Source organism: Ammospiza caudacuta, chromosome 4 (genome assembly GCF_027887145.1).
Source record: "Ammospiza caudacuta isolate bAmmCau1 chromosome 4, bAmmCau1.pri, whole genome shotgun sequence".
In the NCBI taxonomy this organism is placed as follows: Eukaryota; Metazoa; Chordata; class Aves; order Passeriformes; family Passerellidae; genus Ammospiza; species Ammospiza caudacuta.
In genome coordinates this window covers 36,872,737-36,890,939 of record NC_080596.1, presented here as the reverse complement: position 1 = coordinate 36,890,939, position 18,203 = coordinate 36,872,737, and the positions used below count along the sequence as shown (strand labels likewise).

Genomic DNA, 18,203 nt, shown 5'->3' with positions numbered 1-18,203 from the left:
TTATTTACGATCACTGGTTTCTCACTTTCAACAGGGATCTTTTCCTTTTGTTGACAAAAGTTACATCCATTAGGCTGTTAGGTCTTAAACTGAAGCTTTTGCTGGCTGTAGGGGGAGGGAGAAACGCTCCCGCTGCAAAAAGCGCTCCAGTCCCGTGGCACGTGTGTCGGAGCGGGCGAACCCCCCCCTGTGCTGGGCTCTTTGTTTACTCGCTGGCAGGCTGACTCCGCTGCAGGCACCGCTGCACCCGTGGCGGCTCCTCCTGCGGCGGCTTCGCTCGGTCCCGGGGCGGCGCGGCTTGGCTCGGCTCCTGTGGCGGCAGCTCCGCTCTCCCCGCCGCTGCCTCCGCTCCCGCCGCTGAAGCACAGCATTTTAGGCGGACGCTCGCCGCGGCGGAGCGCCCGTGCCGAGTTCGGAGTAGCACAGACTCGGAAGCGCCACGAGCTGCGGCCGCTGTCTTGCACTCAGAGAGATAGTAAAATAGTGCACCATATATCACTCGCCATGGCCTGCTTAGCTTCTTGGCAGTTTTACCACTCTCTAAAGCAGCCTCTGACAATAAATCAGCGAATTCACGCAATTCCGTTAACTCGTAAACTGTGTGGGGATTCACAAAGATTCCCCGTTCCAGACCATAAGCCAAAAGACCTTGCAATTTCTTCCGTAAGTCTATTCCCTTAATTTGCCTTTTTTGCAAAAACGTAATAAAAAGTTCATATGCGGCTTGTCTTTCCATACCTCTTTTTAAGTGCGCACTTTCACCTAGCAGTGTTTTCCCAGACTTCTGCCGCACGTATCAGCTGGTCCCATCTATATGTCGCCAGGGCACGGCGCGTATCGGCGGTTTTCTTTTTTCCTCCGCTTTAATTTCGCGCTTATTGCCGCTCCCGCTGCTTCGGAGCCTGAACCAGTCCTCACTTATCCTTTGGTGTTTGCAATCCCCGTGGTGGTCACGATCCTCGTGTCCGCTATCACGTCCGGGTGTCACCAATTTGTTGAAGTGAGGGAGAGAACGACCATCCTATAATGCATCGAACTCCAATTTATTGATCGATCAGTCACTTTAAATAACAGTGTTAATTAACTTCATGCATATTCCAAAATCCAGGTTTACGATAGGCTAACAGAGAAAACTCTAACCACTCCTTTTGTTTTACAATACCGTTGATTGTTTACACAAAACAAAACCAGTGTTCCCACTGTGATATGAACGGTTCCCAAAACTTCCACATCTGTTCCCAGGGTGCCATCTTTTCCCAGAGAGGATGTTACACTTGTTATGGGAAGACTGCCTGAGAACCTTATTGTTTATACAATGATGCCTGAGAGAGACTAATTGTTTATAGAAGTCAGGCTGGGAACTGCTTCACAGCTACCTGTTACTTTTCTCTCAATTGCATGGCTTCATGGCCTTTTTCTTTAAGCCATGCTTGAACTAAACTCCCGACAGGCAGGCAGTGATGGCTGCCTGTAGCTAACAAGACAAACTGAGATCTGCCTGCAGAGCCATAGGAAGGTGTCCCTGGGCTTGTGAGACAGGCCAGGACAACACAAACTGAGGCCACAGCCATGCTGTGCCTTTCAGTTGAGCCTGTGGTGGAGCTGCTGTGCTTGTAGTCAGCATCTAGATGGGGCAGGTGACATATCTATCTTAGCTGGGACAGAAACAGAAGTACAGCCCTTGCACAGCATCCTTCTGCTAGGCTGTTCTAAGCTCAGGGGCCTCTAAACTGGCCATTAAGACCTAGGTCTCCACTCCTTGCCCAGATCCCCAGCCTCAGGGAGAAGGACTTGGGTTTAGGAGCCATGGCTTTTTCTTCCATCAGACTCCATTTAGAAAAAGTCAAGTTAAGCAGTTCATTAACATTTAAAATACTGTACAGTGTGTAAAACCAAATATCCCCCTCCCCACAACAATCCTGTGCTCTCAACAGATGCTCTGGTGAAGAATAACCGCTTTTGGCACTGTTTGCCTTCTCTTTCTCTTTCTTCTTTATGGGATCCATCTCAAAACAGCTCCAGACCTGCACTGTTTCATCAGCAGCTGCTGAGGCCACTGATGTACCATCAGGACGCATGGTCAGGTTCAAGATTCTATCCGTATGAGCTGAGGAGGAGAAGGAATGTGCAATCAGGGCTGAGCTGATCATCACATGCACATTTACTCCTGTATGCTCCCATAAGCCCTGCCAGCTTGCATAGCTGTCCCCCCAGTGGCTGTGGCAGCGTGATTTCAGACCCCAAGCATACACTTGGATCAATGGTATCTCTTCCACAGCCCCGTGGGCATGCTTTACTCCTAGCAGCATGGCCCTGGATACTGTCCTGTATCAGTCATGCTGCAGGCTCCAACCAAGGAGTGCAGCTGTCTTCAACCTCTAACAGCCCCCCCACCCAGGCCCTGTCCACCTACCTCAGCTCTGCAACCCTGGTCATTCTTGGATACTTCCATATAACCAGCTGATTCTGTGCAAAGCCATGGGCTGAAATGAGCTCCTTGTAGTTTGTGGACCATAGGATAAAAGTCACCTGCAAAGAGGCAGTAACACAGGTGAGACAAGGTGCTTGTGCTCATGCTCACAACTTGGAGGCGAGCATGGTCCCCCTCCTTCCCTGTGCCTCTGGGCCTGAGGAGCCAGCAGCTCTGTGTAGGTGTGCTGCCAGAAGGTGTTTGTCTCCAAGCTGATGTTCATCTCTCACCTGGGAACAGGTATCAACAGCACTGAGGCAGGCGCCAGAACACACGTTCCAGATGCGGATATGTCTGTCACTAGTACCACCTCCAGTGGCTAGAACATTCATCTACCACGCCACAGCCTGAGAGAGGAGAGTTCATTTTAAAACATACAAGAGGCAACCTGCACCCAGCCAGTGCTGCATGCCTGCCTTGCACTCACATATCCACCCGTGCCAGCTCTGTGCTCACCTTGACAGCACCCTGGTGCTGAGTGAAGGTCTGTACAGGAGCAAAGTCTCCACCCCCACCTTGGGTGCATGGCCAGACATTCACAAGACTGTCATTGCCACCACTGGCCAGGTAGCAGCCATCCAGAGACCATCTGAGTCCACGCAACTCCTCTGTGTGGCCAGCAAGGGTAGCCACGTGATGCTCAGCCACTCGGACATCGTGGTGATGGATGTGCCCAGTCCGTGCACCACTGCAGAGAGAAGAGAAGGCTTGCCAGGGTCAGGCTGCACATTTTCACCCAAATCCATTTTTGTTGTTGCAAGACTGCTATACCTGCCACTGGGTTTCAACCAGTGTTACCAGCAACACAGGTCTGTTGGTGTGAGTGAAACACCCACACAAGCTCTTTACAACTTCAGCACAAATTGCAATACAGGAAAGAGGCCTTCTCCTCACAGCCCCAACAGATAAGCCTGAGTAAGGATCCCAAGCCAGGACAAACTTCTCTCTGCCATCCCTAACCCATGCCACACATAGATTGAGGGATAGGAGTTTGCAACAACTGGAAACTGCCCTCACCCACCGCTTTTCCTGGAGAGGATGCAGCTGTTCCAGCTGAGGGTTCCCACACGGCCACAATGGCTGATCATGGATCGGAGACATTTCTGCTGCTCAACGTCCCATAGATGGAGAGGCAAAGCAAAATGTTCTTCGGAAGAAACCCAATCCTGTTTCTATGCCCTAGGAACCTCACTGCACAGGCTCTCTCAGCTTACTCAGTAAGGGAACAGAGAAAATGTGTATCTCATGACTATAGCACAGAAGGTTACACTACTTATCAGAAAACCCCCAAACGAAACGCTGCCTTGCACACTGGGCAGTTCCACCCCACACCAGGGAAAACAAGTCAGGTGCATGGCATCCTTCCTCTGCCAGCCAAGGTTTTGTCCCCAGGCCCCACAGTTCTGTCAATCCCTAGAAAACACCTCTAGTTTTACTCCTGCATTCACCTGAACCTCAGCACTATTTGTGCTAACAGCAAGGTAGTCTCCATCTTTAATCCATGACGCAGAGGAAATGTAAATATCTGGATGCTCCATCTGCAGCAGGGGAATAATCTCCCTAGTAGCATGATTCCACAGATAAACGGTGTTGTCCAGAGCCACTGCCAGGAAGTTCTGGGAGCTCCAGTATATGAGATTCAGATCTACAATTTGAAAGAGCAATGCAGGTCACACCATGCTTGGTTAGAGAGCATGCCCTTCACCTGTGCTGCTGCAGCAGGTGTGGGTGCACATGTGCACACACACATGTACAGGTGAGGGGCAGCCTTCTGAGTGTCACTATGCCCAGCTGCTGGGGCCAGGTACCCTGCTCCAAGGCACCTACACAGTGCCCTAGACCACTGTCTCGGTAAGGCCACACAGGGACACTCCAGAAGGGGTCTGTGCTAGCCTGGGTACACCAAATAATACAGACAGCCCAGTTACACTGTCCTAGGAACAGCAATCCAGTGCAGAATGTTCTGGATGCCCAGCACTCAACCCTGCAGCCTACTTACAGTAGTCGTTGAACATCTCTGGTGCATCCAAGACCTGTTCTGGCTTTGAGGGAAATATCTGCTCTTCTTCCTGCTGAATCGAGGTGCCATTTTCTGACTGTAGAGCACTTTCAGGTTATTCTGATAGCCTGTGTGCAGGGGAACAGCTTTGTTAACCTGAGTTAGTTTCCTCCCAGCTGAGTGCTGCTCACCCACCTAGGAATCCCTTGGAGTGAAAATAAAGTCCTAAGAGAAACACTCACAAGCCTGCAGTGCACTAAAATCACTGGCAGTACGAACTGCTGAACAGGGGTGAGCTACAATTTCCTCATTCATGGAAACAAATTTAACAAACACTTGGGTTTTTGAATCCCATTATATTTAGTTGCAGTTTAAGCTAGAAAGTGCAGAGAGTTTGGTGCTCTTACAGACTTCATGAAGGTTTGGAACCTGCAGTACAGGTGGCTGTCACCGACATCTTTTCATAGAAATCCTTTCTTTAGGATTTTTCTCCCTTCTGAGAAGCTGTGGCCTCAGCAACAAAATGTAAACAATGGTTATATGCTGCTGTGGAATGCAACAGGTGGATGTGTGATTGGTCTCGGGTGAATGTTTGGATTTACTGACCACTCACAGCAGAGCTGGGTCTCACCCTCTGCTGAGACACAGCCCTTTGTTTATTCATTCTTTTTCTATTCTTAGCTTAGCTAGCTTCTGAGAACTTTCCTTCTATTTCTTTTAGTATAGTAACAATGTAATATATATCATAAAATAATAAATCAAGCCTTCTGAACATGAGGTCAAGATTCTTGTCTCTCTCTTCACCCTGAAGACCCTTGCAAGCCCCGTAACAGGTGACCAACTGGCAGTCATAGCACCTCTCCTAAATAAATTCACTGTAACTGTTATGCCCTCCCTCGACCTCAGGAACCTTAAGAAAGGAGACTCCAGCCTGTACAGCTCTCAGAAACCAGTTGATTTCTCCTGTGACCACACACAGAGCCTCTGTGTTGCTGTTCCCCTGACCTGATCTCTCCTGCTGATTCAGCTCACACAGAGCCTGGATCATACCTTCTGGAGCATTCTCTAGTTTTCCACTGAGGTGGAGGATCTTTGCCTCTTCTACATCAAAACCATTCAGATGCACTGCCCAGGCTTTCTGTTGCTCCTGCAGAGACAAATCACCCTCAGTGCAATGCATTTAAAACAATTCCCACACTGCAATTTAAACAGACACCTAAGTCCCCTTCTCTTTGAATATGAAGATGTTTGCCTGTGCTGCAAGGGTCAGTCACACAGAGGCAGGTCAAAGCAGTTTTCCCTCAGACTTTCATACATTGTCCTGCTCACATTTTCACACAATGGCAAATTCAGTGTCATTGCCAGTGGGAAAAGCCACAGCCACAAAGAGACCAAATGCTTCATAAAGAGATTTCAGAACACAGTGTAAAACATTCCAGAAGTGTTCCCTGTGGATATATTGTCCTAGAACAGCTACCACCAGCAGTTTCACTTTGCATACGCTCACAGCTTTGTGTTTTTGTTGCCTGCTACATTTTAAAGCCTCATTAGTCAAAAGCTAAATTTTGCTACCAGGAGCAGCATAGGCTTAGAGTGCATGGCAGTCTCTACAGCTTCAGTCTCATCCTAGGCTCCTGAAGCCCAGAGCTGCAAGTAGTGATGGCTGGGACTTGTCAGTCCCGTGTGCCCCCTTGATAGAACCTATTGTTTACTGCTCTGTAAAGGGGCAGGAAGGAGTAGCGGTTGTTTAAGTAATTGTAACTTAGCAACATGCTCACCTTCTTGGTAGGGGAATCCTCAGCAGGGTCATTCTCTTTGGTTAGGAGGAAATTTGCCATCTCCATCTGCATAGTGGTGCGGTTGGGAATGTAGTGATCCCCCCCCAGCCTTTGTGGGGGTGCTTTGAATTTTGGATCCAGATTTACCTGCATTCACATATGAAAATATTGTCTTACAGCTATTTAACAGCCTGTATTAGAGCTTTCACGGGAGCAAATCCAACACTCTTCCACATCACACCCACCAGACAAGTAGGACTCTGAGGTCTCATGCCACACAGTCACAACTAACTTATATTTTTCTCCCTGCCACCAAATTGGTTAGGGAAAGTGTGGAGCAACTCCTTGGGTCTAGTGCAACAATTCCAGAGTCCAGAGATAAGGGGAAGATACAAAAATGCTCACATGATGTAAAGCTGTCAGCTGACAGTCCCACCCACCCTCGTCCTAGCATACAGCTGTGCCAGCAAGGCCCAGGTGGGCATACAGCAGCTCGCCAGCCCCAGTGCTCAGAGCTCTGCCCCTCATGCTGTCAAGGAGGTGGGTGGCTGTCAGGAGCACAGCCCACCTCCTCCTGCCTGAGCAGCAGCCAGTAGGGCAGCGTGGCAGGGAGCCCAGAGCCCCGTGGCTACAGATGTGCAGCCTGGACGAGGCTCCCAACCGCTCATGAGCGGGTAGGACTGGTTGGCGATGTCGGTGCTGGACAGGCGGCCCCCAGCGTGCTCCGGCGGCGAGCCCGCCTCACGCCGCGGGCCGGGCAGCACCTCCAGCAGGCAGGGCAGGATGGTCTCCTCCGGCGGCTGCTTGTCGAAGGCGCTGACCTGGGGGGACACGGAGTGGACGGGGTAGGGGCTGCCCTTTCAGCTGCCCCCGGGAACAGCTGAGCCGCCCTGCCCACCCACTCACCTGGCCGTGCTTGCTGCTTTCCTGGAGGAAGCTGCCCAGAGAATGGTGCAGGTCAGGAACGGGCGGCCAGAGTTTCTGCTTCATGTTGCTGGGTACGCAGGAAGGGGCATCGAATTTACCCTCAGACTTGAGGTGCCCTAATGCCCCGTGCAAGGTGCCCAGGCTTGGTGCTGGACCCCCCCGCCTGCCCCTGGCACAGCCCTTACCTGTGAGGGAGGGGAAGGTGCAGCGCAGCCCCAGGAGCGCTGCTGAGAAGAGCAGCGGCACCACCGTAACACTGGGGATGAGCCAGCCTGCATCGGAGGAGGAACACCGAACTGTAGCCCTTCCCAGAGCCACCGTCTCTGAGCCCCTCGCAGCCCCCTGCCCCGTGCCCCCCTCCCCATTTCCAGCACTGTCCGCCTCTTGCCGTCAGGCGTGTGGCTCCTGCGGCCGCAGCCTCCAGCCCTGCCCCTTACCCGCATCGGCCACGGCATCAACCACAACGGGTTTGGGCCCGGCGCTCCAGCTGCCCCGGTACCACGGCCCGCTGGGCTGGGCCCGCACCTGCGCGGGGTAGCGGGAGCCTGGCCGCAGGTCCAGGACCTCTTTCCTCGCTGCTCGCGGAACCTGCAGGACCTGCGGGGCAGAGCCGAGCTGGAGGCAGGGCTGCTGTGGGCTGGTACCAAGGGGCGGGTCCCGCTTGGCCCGACCCCGCGCCTGCCGTGTGTCAGCAGCGGAGCGGGTCAGCGCTGCTCGGGGTATCGTGGGCAGGCCTTGCCTTCCAGTCATGGCTGTTCCCCATGGCACAGCGGACCTGGTAGTCCAGCTGCTCTGCAGGCAGCTCCAGGAGCGGCAGCCACTGCAGGCTCAGCCGGCCCTGCGACGCTGTTGCCAGCACAAGCTGTGGGGCATCTGTGAGCACTGCTGGTGTTGGGGATAGGCATTTGTGGCTCCTGTGAAACGGGACATGGGACACTGTGTCCCCTGTGAGCCAGGCAGGGGCTGTGGTGGCACTGGGACTCACCAGCCTGGTGCAGCCAAAAGGGCTCCTTGAAGTAGCTGAGTGTGGGCAGCATGTGGGTCCTGGTGACATTCACCAGGACAGAGATGGCACTGCCAGCCTTGGGCTGGAAGGTGCAGGCATAGGTGCCCTGTGCCCCCCTGGTCACCTCCTCGCGCTGTTGCCATGCATCTTCCCTGTGGGAGGAGTGGGGAGCCAGTCAGTCTCACCAAAGCATACCCACAGCCAGCATTCCTCCTGCTCTTCCCCAGGAAAGCTACTGCTGCTTGTAGTTGGAGGTGCAATGTGGTGAGGGGGTATGAGATTGGTGGTGGAAGGGCAGGACAGAGCAGGGCATGGCCAAGGGCCCAGTGTGGGATATTGGGACACAGCAGGACCAGTGGTCTCTGGGATGTGCCTGCATGGGTGCCACCTGCCTGCCATGCCCCTTACCTTGTGCCAGCCCCGCTCGGAGGTGGCCGGTAGAGGAGCTGGTGGGAGCTGTGGGGCTCTGCAGGATCCCAGCTCCGCTCGCAGTGCACGTGCCGCAGGTGAGGGGTTCTGCAGCACAGTCCGATGTCTCCTGGGCAGGGAGAGCCAGGACAGGGAGGGGGCTGCTTCCCCTTGGCCCCCCAAAACTTGGGAGTCACACCTTGCCTACAAGAGGACCCCCACCCCCTGCAGCCCCAGGCGTGGGTGCCTCCCTGCTGTTGCTGCCAGCACCCTGCAGAGGGGATGGCTGCTCACTGGAGGAGTGGGGGGTCTCTGCAGCCAGAGCCTGTGACCAGGGCCCCCAGACGCCGTCCATGAAGGTACCGCCGGGCTTGCTGCGCAGCTGGTACAGATGTGGTACCTCACCCCTGGCTCCAGGTCCTGGAGCACCACCCAAGTGTGGGCCTGGACCAGCCTCTGCAGGAGAGGGGCCAAACTGAGGAGCAACTGCAGGCTCCAAACCTCCCTGCCCATCCCTGCCACCTCTATGTACCTGTCCCAGTGCTGCTCATTTCAGAGGGTGCTGCCTTGGTGGAGAGAAAAATCAATCTTCTGCCTTTCAGGGAGCTGAAGGAGAAGGGACTCTTCACCATCCAACACCTGGCTGGGTCCCATTCAGAGGTCCTGCTTTGTAGACTTGGTGAGGTTTGCTTGGCTGTTACCAGCGAGGTGAGAACATTGTTCTGAATTGTCCCCCATACTTCATACACGGTGTGTAGAGTAGGTATGTGCTTGTTCATCTCCATGTGTGCTCAGGGTCTGCCTTCATTTCTGGTTTTAGACCTGAGATTTCTAATGTCTGTCAGCTATCTGTAGGATCTGTGGGTCTGTCAGCTATCTGTAGGATCTGTGGGTACATGCAGCTGTATTTACTGGCAGGTCGGGTATCTGACACTCATCTTTGAGTGTGGTGCCTTCATACTGCAATGTGCAAATGCAGAAACTGAGACACTAATGACGTTATTTGCCAGAGTCCCAGTCTCTGCCCAAGTTGTAATTCAACACTGCAAATTATTCTGTAGACCTGAGCCTGTGTTTTCTGTTTCCTGGCTGAGTGCTGGTGTTTCTTGGTGTTGCTTTTTGGAACAGGAGCACCTGACTCTTTTATCTTTATAACTTGTGCATTTATGATTTGAAAGCAGCCCTTGCTTTAATTTTCTAGTAAAAGGGCCTAAAATCAAAGCCGCAGACACTTTAGAAGTGTTAAGTAGAACACTGAATGAAATTTTTATTTTAGGCCTGCAGTGAGCAGGTTTGAGGCCAGAAATTGGTGCCAGAGTAAGTGCCTTTCTGTGCTTGTGCTCTCCTGCTCTTCCTGTACTTGCATGTTCCTCTGGACCCAGTGGGATGAGTTGTCATTTCCTGGGACTTCTGCTGAAGGCAACTGGTTTTCTTTCCAAGGTGATTCTTATGTTTCCCCTCATGACTTCCCCAGGTGACCAACCTCCATTCCAAGGTGTCCTGCTCTGCCATTGTCACTCTGGGAGAGCTCTTTGTGACCTTGAAGAAGGACATGGACTCTGAGGTGGATGAGGTTGCTTGGGTCCTTCTCCAGATGGTGTCCAGCTCCCCAGAATTTGTTCAGAAAGCAGCCAGTCAGACCCTGGGGATGATGGTGGAGAATGTGACTCCTGCACGAGCAATGACTGCTCTCATGGACATGGGAGTCAAGTAGGTTCTTCTTCTTTTAGTGATGTTCTTCACCTTTGTGTGTGTGGGAGGGAGAAGGGATGAGACAGAGAATGGAATGGTGGGAGGGAAGGGTCCTGTATCCTGCATCTTTTGTGAACTCAGTGACTTGATTCTCCAACCAACCTCACTTCTTCCCTCTTGTCACCTATTTCTGCCCTCCTGCAGCCTATTAGTTCTCAGAATCACAGAAGTGTAGAATATGGGGAGTTGGATGGGCCCATCAGGACCATCGAGTCCAGCTCCTGGCCTTGCCCAGAACAGTCCAAGGGTCACACCAAGTGCCTGAGATTGTTGTCCAAATGCTCCTTCAACCCTGTCAGGCTTGGTGCTGTGACCACTGCCCTGGGGAGCCTGTTCCAGTGCCCAGCCACCCTCTGGGTGAAAAACCCTTTTTCCTGATATCCAAACTAAAGCTCCTCTGACTCAGCTTCCTGCTGCTTCCTGGAGTTCTCCCAGTCTGTCAGATTTTCCTAGATGTGGTGATCAGTGGGGAAGTGAAAGTGCCTGCAAAGGCCAAGGATAGAGCCTTGTGCTTTCGTGGGCAGAGGGACAATTGCAATTGCAGCTGTGAGCAGTGTTTGGTATTTCACAGCTCTAACCACAAAGGCCCAGGGAAAACCATGTCTCCTCATGATGCCATTAACTTGAGAAATGAGGAGGGTCCTTGCCCCCATGGAGCACATGGGGGACAATCTGCTGGGTGTGGCACAGCCTGCACAGCAGGTGCAGCTCCTGCCAAAGGAGCCTTGTATGACTGTCCTGGCCTTAGAGCTCTACTTTCTATGCAAACTGATGTTTCATGTTAGCCTTGAGAAGATGAATCACTTTACAGGCACCTTCACAGGCTGACAGCCACGGGACAGTTGAAGCAAATGCTGCCTTAAATGTTGGTGCTGGGCCTGATAGTTCCCAAGAGACACTCTCTAGAGCAGGACAGCCTGGCTAAACTGCCTGCCACCCTTTCCTCAGCTTTGCAATAGGGTAAAACATTCAGATGGATCCATTGCCAAGCCCCACAGAAGAAATAGGCTGCATTGCTGGATATTCTGCAACTTCACAGCCCACCACGTGTTTTCCCTGCATTTATTGTTTTCCAAAGTTCTGCAGATTGGGGGATAAATGGGTGGAAAGAGCCTCAGTCCTGCTGTAGCTCTGTGTACTGGGTGCTCTCTGATGGGTCAGCATCAATTGTCCTTAATTTCTAAATTATTCATATGTCATCTATTTCTTTAATCTTTCTCCGAGTAAATACTGTGAAAGAAACTGAGTATCAGACAGTGCAGGCAGACTGAATTCCTCCCTCTTCCGTGCAGGCAGGCCTAGTGTGCAATGCTACCTTTATGTTTAGCTGAGGACAGAGCCTTGTGCAGGTGTCTGAAGGTGCAGGGAGAGCCCAGGCTCCTTCCCCCAGCAAGGGCAGGGAGCAGCTCTGGCCAAGGCTGGCGCTGCTGCTGCTCCTTGTCCCTGGGCCCAGGGTTTGCTCTCTCCTCCCCAGCAGCCGCCCCGCCCCAGTGCGCGAGTGTGCGGCCCAACTCCTCCTGTCCCTGATGGAGAGAATTGGAGTCACCCAGCTTGCAGGCACCCCCAGGGCTGAGAGGCTGCCACACGTGGCAGGGAAGCTTGCTCAGGACTGTCACAAGGACACAAGTAATGATCTTCATTTCACCTCCCAAAACAGGAAAACCGCTTTGTGTCTGGCTGTAAAGGTGAAACCACACAAGAGTGGAAACCAAAGGGAATATGAAGTTACCTCACGGTGTGAATAAGGGTCATAGAATCATGGAATATGCTGAGTTGGGAGGGACCCATCAGGGCCATCGAGTCCATCTCCTGGCCATGTGCAGTGACCCCAAGAGTCACTCCATGTGCTTGAGAGCATTGTCCAAACTCTTCTTGAGCTCTGTCAGCCTTGGCACTGTGACCACTGCTCTGGGCTGCCTGGGCAAATGTCTGTGCTGGGAAACCTGAGGTTGGCCAGCAAAAAGGAACATTGCCAACTTTTTCCTGTGGCTTGAAGGATTCTTTACTGAGATCAAAAGAGCTCAGATCACGCAGTCCAACACTTTTGTTTGGCCTTAGGTGCACAACATGAAGCTAAAGTGTTGGCTAATGTTCATCACTGAAGGATCCCAAACACCCATTTCTCATTAACTTCAGACTTTCTAGAAATATTTCAGGGGTCTTTAGCCAACATATTCAGTTTTTCTAAACCTGTTCTGCAGATTTCTAGAATGCTGTTATCTGTGGCTTAGTGAGGTCCACATTTCTTCTTGAAGAAAACTGTGGTTTCCTAGTGGCAAAATCAACCCAAACCACCAAAATCCCCTTCCTTTGAAGATTAAATTCCCATGAAAAGCTGCCAAGAACACCAGAGCAACTAGCTGCCCCTGTGCATACACATAGTATAGAATAATCAAGAGGGGCATGAGGTGTTTTGTCCTGGCTTCCCTGCCAGGTAAAGAAAGGCAAATTATTGTGCAATGGCAGCAAGACACTGCTAACAGGCTCTGACAACAAAGCAGATGTGTTTTGCTTGTTCCCTGGGATGCTTTGATGCCACAGAAGCACACCCCCAGTTTCAGAGTGAAATGGTATTTTTCTGTTGCCCCACATTCTCCTCTTGCCTCTTGTGTTCAGCTGACAGCTGAACAGTGCAGTGTCAAGTGAGGTAAATCTCCCTCTTTGCTGAGTAGGTAATGCCTTCTTATGCAAGGATTGCACCTGATGAGTTTAAGGTATCAGCCTCTTCTGTTAACACTCTTCCGTTGTTCATTTTCTATTGTTCCCTTCCTTCCTTCCTTCCTTAGGCATTATGGACAGGAGATGGTGAAGATGTTGCTCAATCATCAACAATTTACAATGCTTTTGGAACAATCTCTTTCCCCCCGTGACCTGGAAGATATTCTGACAAGAATTAAGAAGAAAATAAGTGCTTGGCAGGAGAAATGTCTCCTTTGTGCAAGTATTGCCACTGCTAATATGAGATCAAACATACCCAATCTATCTTTAGCTTATTCCTCTTCTGCTGAATCATTTTGCTCCTGTGAATGAGCTGTTAATCCTCAGCCTGTTCATCTGCAGACCACAAAGGAACTGATATTATTAGGTTAAGGGGGGTTTTGAATATTTTAAATATTGGTCACAAAGAGGAAAGGGAAAGAGGAGAAAATGGGTTTACATTTAAGCGTAAGCCGCCACCATGCTCTCCCTACTCTGCCCCCTGTAAAGCAGTTAAGTGAGAATTGTGCTTCTGAAGATAATAGAGTCTTTGCAAAGGACACTGGAAGTAGTAGTGCCAAGAAAATTCCCAAATTTACAAAAGATGTTCAGGTCAATCCTAGTTACTACAATGACTGTCTGTCTTTTGGGAATAGTGCCCTGCTGTCCAGCCCTGTGGAGCTGGAAGAAGCTTGGTGAATTCAGCAGCATCCAGGGGAAAATCCTGTGTTTGTTTGGGGGGGAGGGATTTTATTTTTTCTATCAACATTACAGAAGGGAGCCTGCCTTTGTGCAGGCACAGGGAGAGTGAGTGTTGAACCAAATCAACTTCCAACACAATGAGCCAACCCCCAAAGAGTCCAGTTTGTTCTGCTGCTTCCTTCACGAACATTCATTGCCTGCCAGTTTGCATTATTCCCATTTGTGCTCAAGACTAAGGAATTTGGGATTTTAGATTGCTGCTCAGTCTGGTAGCACCCATAACCTGCCTTGGAAAACAAAGAGTTGGCATCACTGAATCTCTGGTCTATTTCATCTGTAAGTTAGGAAATGTTTCCCTAAGCCTTGGTAACAGTGATCCTGGTTCTACCTTGTGTTTTCAACAGGGAATTTCCTGGTTTATATTCTAAAGATTGATGGGGTTTCTCTGTGTCTTTGTAGGGGATGGAAAACCAGAAGACTGAAGGCCCATCTGTCAAGAAGCCAGTGAAGGAGAGGAACGATGGCTCAAAGGAGCCCCAGGCCACATTGTCTGCTAGCAAACGGTACTGAGCACTTTTGTCAAATGTGACAAAGCACATGACAAGCTTTACATGCCTCTTCCTCAGGTAAAACTTTCTGGCAGAGATGACCAATGCCACAGATTGTTTCCTTTCCCTACAAATGCTCTAAGATAAAAAATGTCTACTTGTGCATTGTGCTGAACACAACTTCTCTGGAGGGCTTTCCACAAAAATGGAGAGACAAACAGACACCCATTGGTGGCAGCTCAGATGATCCAGTGCAGTGGCAAGGGCAGTGTTGTGGAGGCTGGGAGAGGGCCAAGTTTCTGCTGCCTGACTTGGGACAAGTAAATTCAAACAGGGCTTTTTTTCACCTGAGTGGAGTCTTTTTCAGATGGATGTTTTGATGAGAAATCTCAGTCTAGAAGCAGGATGCCATTCCACAAAGATGCAGTTCTCATCCATGTGGTTTGGCCTGGCTGAATCAGGGTTTTCTTACCCTCAAACAGTGTCAAGTTTGAGTAGTAAGTAGCAAGGCAATTCCTGAACAACTTCAGTCAACAGGTGTCTCAATGTGGACTTTTTGTCTTGATATTCCTGTCCTTCATGTAATTTGCTTGATGGACAGCATGTTTGGTTTATTTCCCCCTGTGCTGCAATCAGCATTTAAGACAGGAATTTGCTCCTTGCTGTCCCTTCATGGCTGTTGCAGAGCTGCTTGTACCTGTTCTCCTCTGATAGCAGAGGGGATTTATTTAGCTCGGTCCTGCTCAGCAGTGGCAGGAAAGTGACCACATGCCTCAGTAGCACAGCTGGCATCTTCCTGTGCTCATGGAAGAGACAGGTTGATCAGGAGAATTGTTCCCAGTGGGGTTGTGAAGCTGTGCATCTGGTCTCCAGGGAAGAAAATGAAATGTGAGCATAGTTCTGGGATGTCTGGCTTCTGTTTTTATCTTTGTTACTGATTTTCTGAATCTTTCAAATATGGCCCTGTTCATCTCTTCAGATGCATCTGAGCTACTTTTCCAGATTGTCATGCCTGGTTTTACAGACATTTCTTGAGAGTGATGAGTTTCCTTATTCTAAGACACATGTCCCACATGAGGAGGCATTTAAACTTGGAAGTAGTGTCTCTCTTTCTCCACAAAGCAAAGTGACCTGTGTGCCGTGGCAGCCATCTGAAGATAGATCAGATGCATCTCATCCTTGGTTTTCCTGAGTGAGCAGTGGTGACAATGTCACTGGCAGACTGTCTCCTGTAATGATTGTCATGAGGTCCATATTGCTCTTCAGACCATCATGACTTTCCAGCTTGAAATGACATAATTAGGAAAGCTGCTCAAGATGTTTTGCTCAAAATTACCTGAAGGTATTGTCTGTGGCTGTAGCTCTCTCCATAGAGAGCAGCAGGCACAACTTTGCCAGGCATTGTCCTGGGGAAGGTTGTGAGAAGATCAGAGAAAAGAATGAGAAACAATTCTTATCTTCACTTGCTGCACCTGTTGTTGTGAACATGTGAAATGTGTTCTGGAGATTTGTTTACCAAAGGGTGATTTCTTAATTGGCTCCTGGTGATGGTGTTTTGGATTCAGTTGACCAATCTGGTCTGTCTGTATCAGACTGTCTATGAGGGCAATGAGTTTCAGTATAGTATAGTACAGTATAATAAACTGATTGATCAGCCTTCTGGAATCATGGAGTCAATGCTAATTATTTCCACTATGGGGATGCCATGCTATGATAATTATCATCACCACGTCCTCATTTGGTTTTATTTTCCAGGGTGAAATCTCCCTCTGATGGACACCTCCTACCCCGTGCAAAAGCCCAGGTCACATCACCTCCAGCTGTGGAAGGAACGGAGCTGCTCCAGAAGCTTTACCATCTCCTGGAAGCCAAGGGGTTTCAGGCACGGATGGAAGGAGTGGAACTCCTCCTAGACCTGTGCAAAAACAGCCCCCAGCTCATCTCCACTAACATTGCCCAAGTATGTAGGGTATCTTCGCTGCTCCTTTCCTTTAGCTCCTTTCCTAAGCCTGTAGCAGCAAAGTTAATTCAGTGTGTCTTGGCAATCCGTCCTGGCTGTTTGGGACACGCTGGTCCCTCTCACCCAGACAAATGTAATTCAGGTCCAGGCTTCAGGACAAGTTATTTCAGTCCAGCTGTATTTGTCTGGCAGGTGCCTATTGATGCTGTTCATCAGATGATGGCAGAATTTTCTGCTGGTGTAACTGCTGCTCTCTCCTACTGCCAGCTGGGCGAAGTGAAGGGAATCCAGCCCCTGAAAGCATGGCAATTGTTCTCTAGACTAAAAATGGGTTTGCATAGGGAAGAGAAGTATCAGGCTGGGTTGGTTTAGACCCAGTTGTTTTTTTTAAAGATTACTTCTATATACTCCATCTTGTCTTACACAGGCACAGCTCTGGCTACTCATTTCCATCCTTGGTCCTTTTCCTCTTGGTAAAGACAGTGCTCACCCTTCTTGGGGGGTCTTTTTTTCTCTTTGGAAAAGGAGGAAAACAGCTAAGGACCCATCTCTGCCTTCTCCTCCCAGTAGCTGCTTTTTCCCTTTTTCCAGGAAAAGGTGCCTGATAATGTGGCTGTCAAGGGACTGAACCTGCTCTAATGAGAGCTGTACAGCACATTACATTTCAGAAGTCTACCTATTACTTAGAAAAATGGTCTGGATCCTGGAAGAGTTGATCAGAGCCCCGCACTTCTCCAGACACTGCCTCTGAGACAAACAAAAGGAAACTTAGATCTCCTCCAGCCATGGCAAAATCATAATTGCCCTCAGTACTTGAGACAACTGTATAGAAAAACAGGCATTGTAAGCATCTGCTTCCATTCAAAGCAAAGGTACTCTTTAGCATTAATAAATGGAATTGATTTAATGATTTATAGATGGAGAGAAATACCATAGGAACCATTCAGTCCCCAGCCAAACCTCCTAAAAACAGAAGAAAATCTTTCAACCAGCATGAGGTTGTGCCACCATTCCAGTGAGTGGCCCACAGGAAAACAGTGAAATTGTGCGAGCGAGTGCTGACCTGACAGAAAGGATCACTTTCATCTTTGACATTGCTGACTGCTACACCCACTCTTCAAACAAGGACATTTGAATCCAGCTTTCACATTGCTTGTTCTCTTCACAGATTTTTGATTATTTTGTCCTGAGAATATCTGACAGCCACAAGAAAGTGAAGCAGAGGGCGCTGGACATGCTGGCTGAAATCACAGGGGCCCTGAAAGATGCCTTGAACCCGATGATCATTGGTTTGGTGGAAGGAATAATAAAGAACCTGAACTCAAAGGATCCCAGGGTTCATGGGGGGCAGCTGTGAAAGCACTGGAAGAATCCATTGCTCATTTGGGTAAGGCTGAGCCCTGGCAGGGACTCTCCTCAGCTTTGTCTCTGTCTCTCCTGCACAGGAGAGCGCTGAGTGCCTTGACAGCTGCTCTTGTCTGTGGAACACTGCAGCTGACACCCACCAGAGGCTGTGCAGGTGCAGTCCTTATGCACCATCCCCAACAGGCTGGAATGGGATCAGCATTTCCCAACAGTCCCAGGAGCCCTTGGCTCTGTGCTGCTTGTCTGAAGAGCAAGTCCTGGGCTACAGCTCTGCTACAGTTCAGGGGCAAAGGGGGTTTGGAGTTTGCTTGGGCACCGTCTGACTTCCCAAATGAACAGCTTTGCTGTTGGCATGAAGGGACACTGACCCATCAGAGCTTCTGCAGAACAGCCACCTGCAAGGCTCTACATTAGAGGCATTAGCTGCCTATTTTCCACTTTTCTTCGTCTTCTGTTTTCAGAGGGGAACTGATGATTCACCAAGTCCATTTCTTTAGAACAAACAGGTATAAACCCAGCTGTCAATGATGCCTTGTTCCACATGTGGTTTTGCATGGGGCAAGATGGCCACAGCAATTAACTACATAGGCA

The 18,203-nt window shown here is 50.1% G+C and overlaps 1 protein-coding gene across 1 annotated transcript; it reads right to left on the bottom strand.

Moving 5' to 3' along the window:
• Positions 1-205: 205 nt before the first annotated feature.
• LOC131557257 (uncharacterized) lies at positions 206-9,367 on the bottom strand. Its single transcript, XM_058804327.1, is given in 21 exon segments — positions 206-686; positions 2,414-2,529; positions 2,701-2,817; positions 2,927-3,158; positions 3,488-3,594; positions 3,919-4,115; positions 4,470-4,523; positions 4,526-4,597; positions 5,520-5,616; positions 6,248-6,352; positions 6,354-6,394; positions 6,897-7,068; positions 7,154-7,245; positions 7,363-7,446; positions 7,612-7,771; positions 7,914-8,056; positions 8,160-8,332; positions 8,589-8,718; positions 8,883-8,976; positions 8,979-9,044; positions 9,290-9,367. Coding segments are annotated over 21 exon segments (2,811 nt in total).
• Between the last annotated feature and the right edge of the window lie 8,836 nt (positions 9,368-18,203).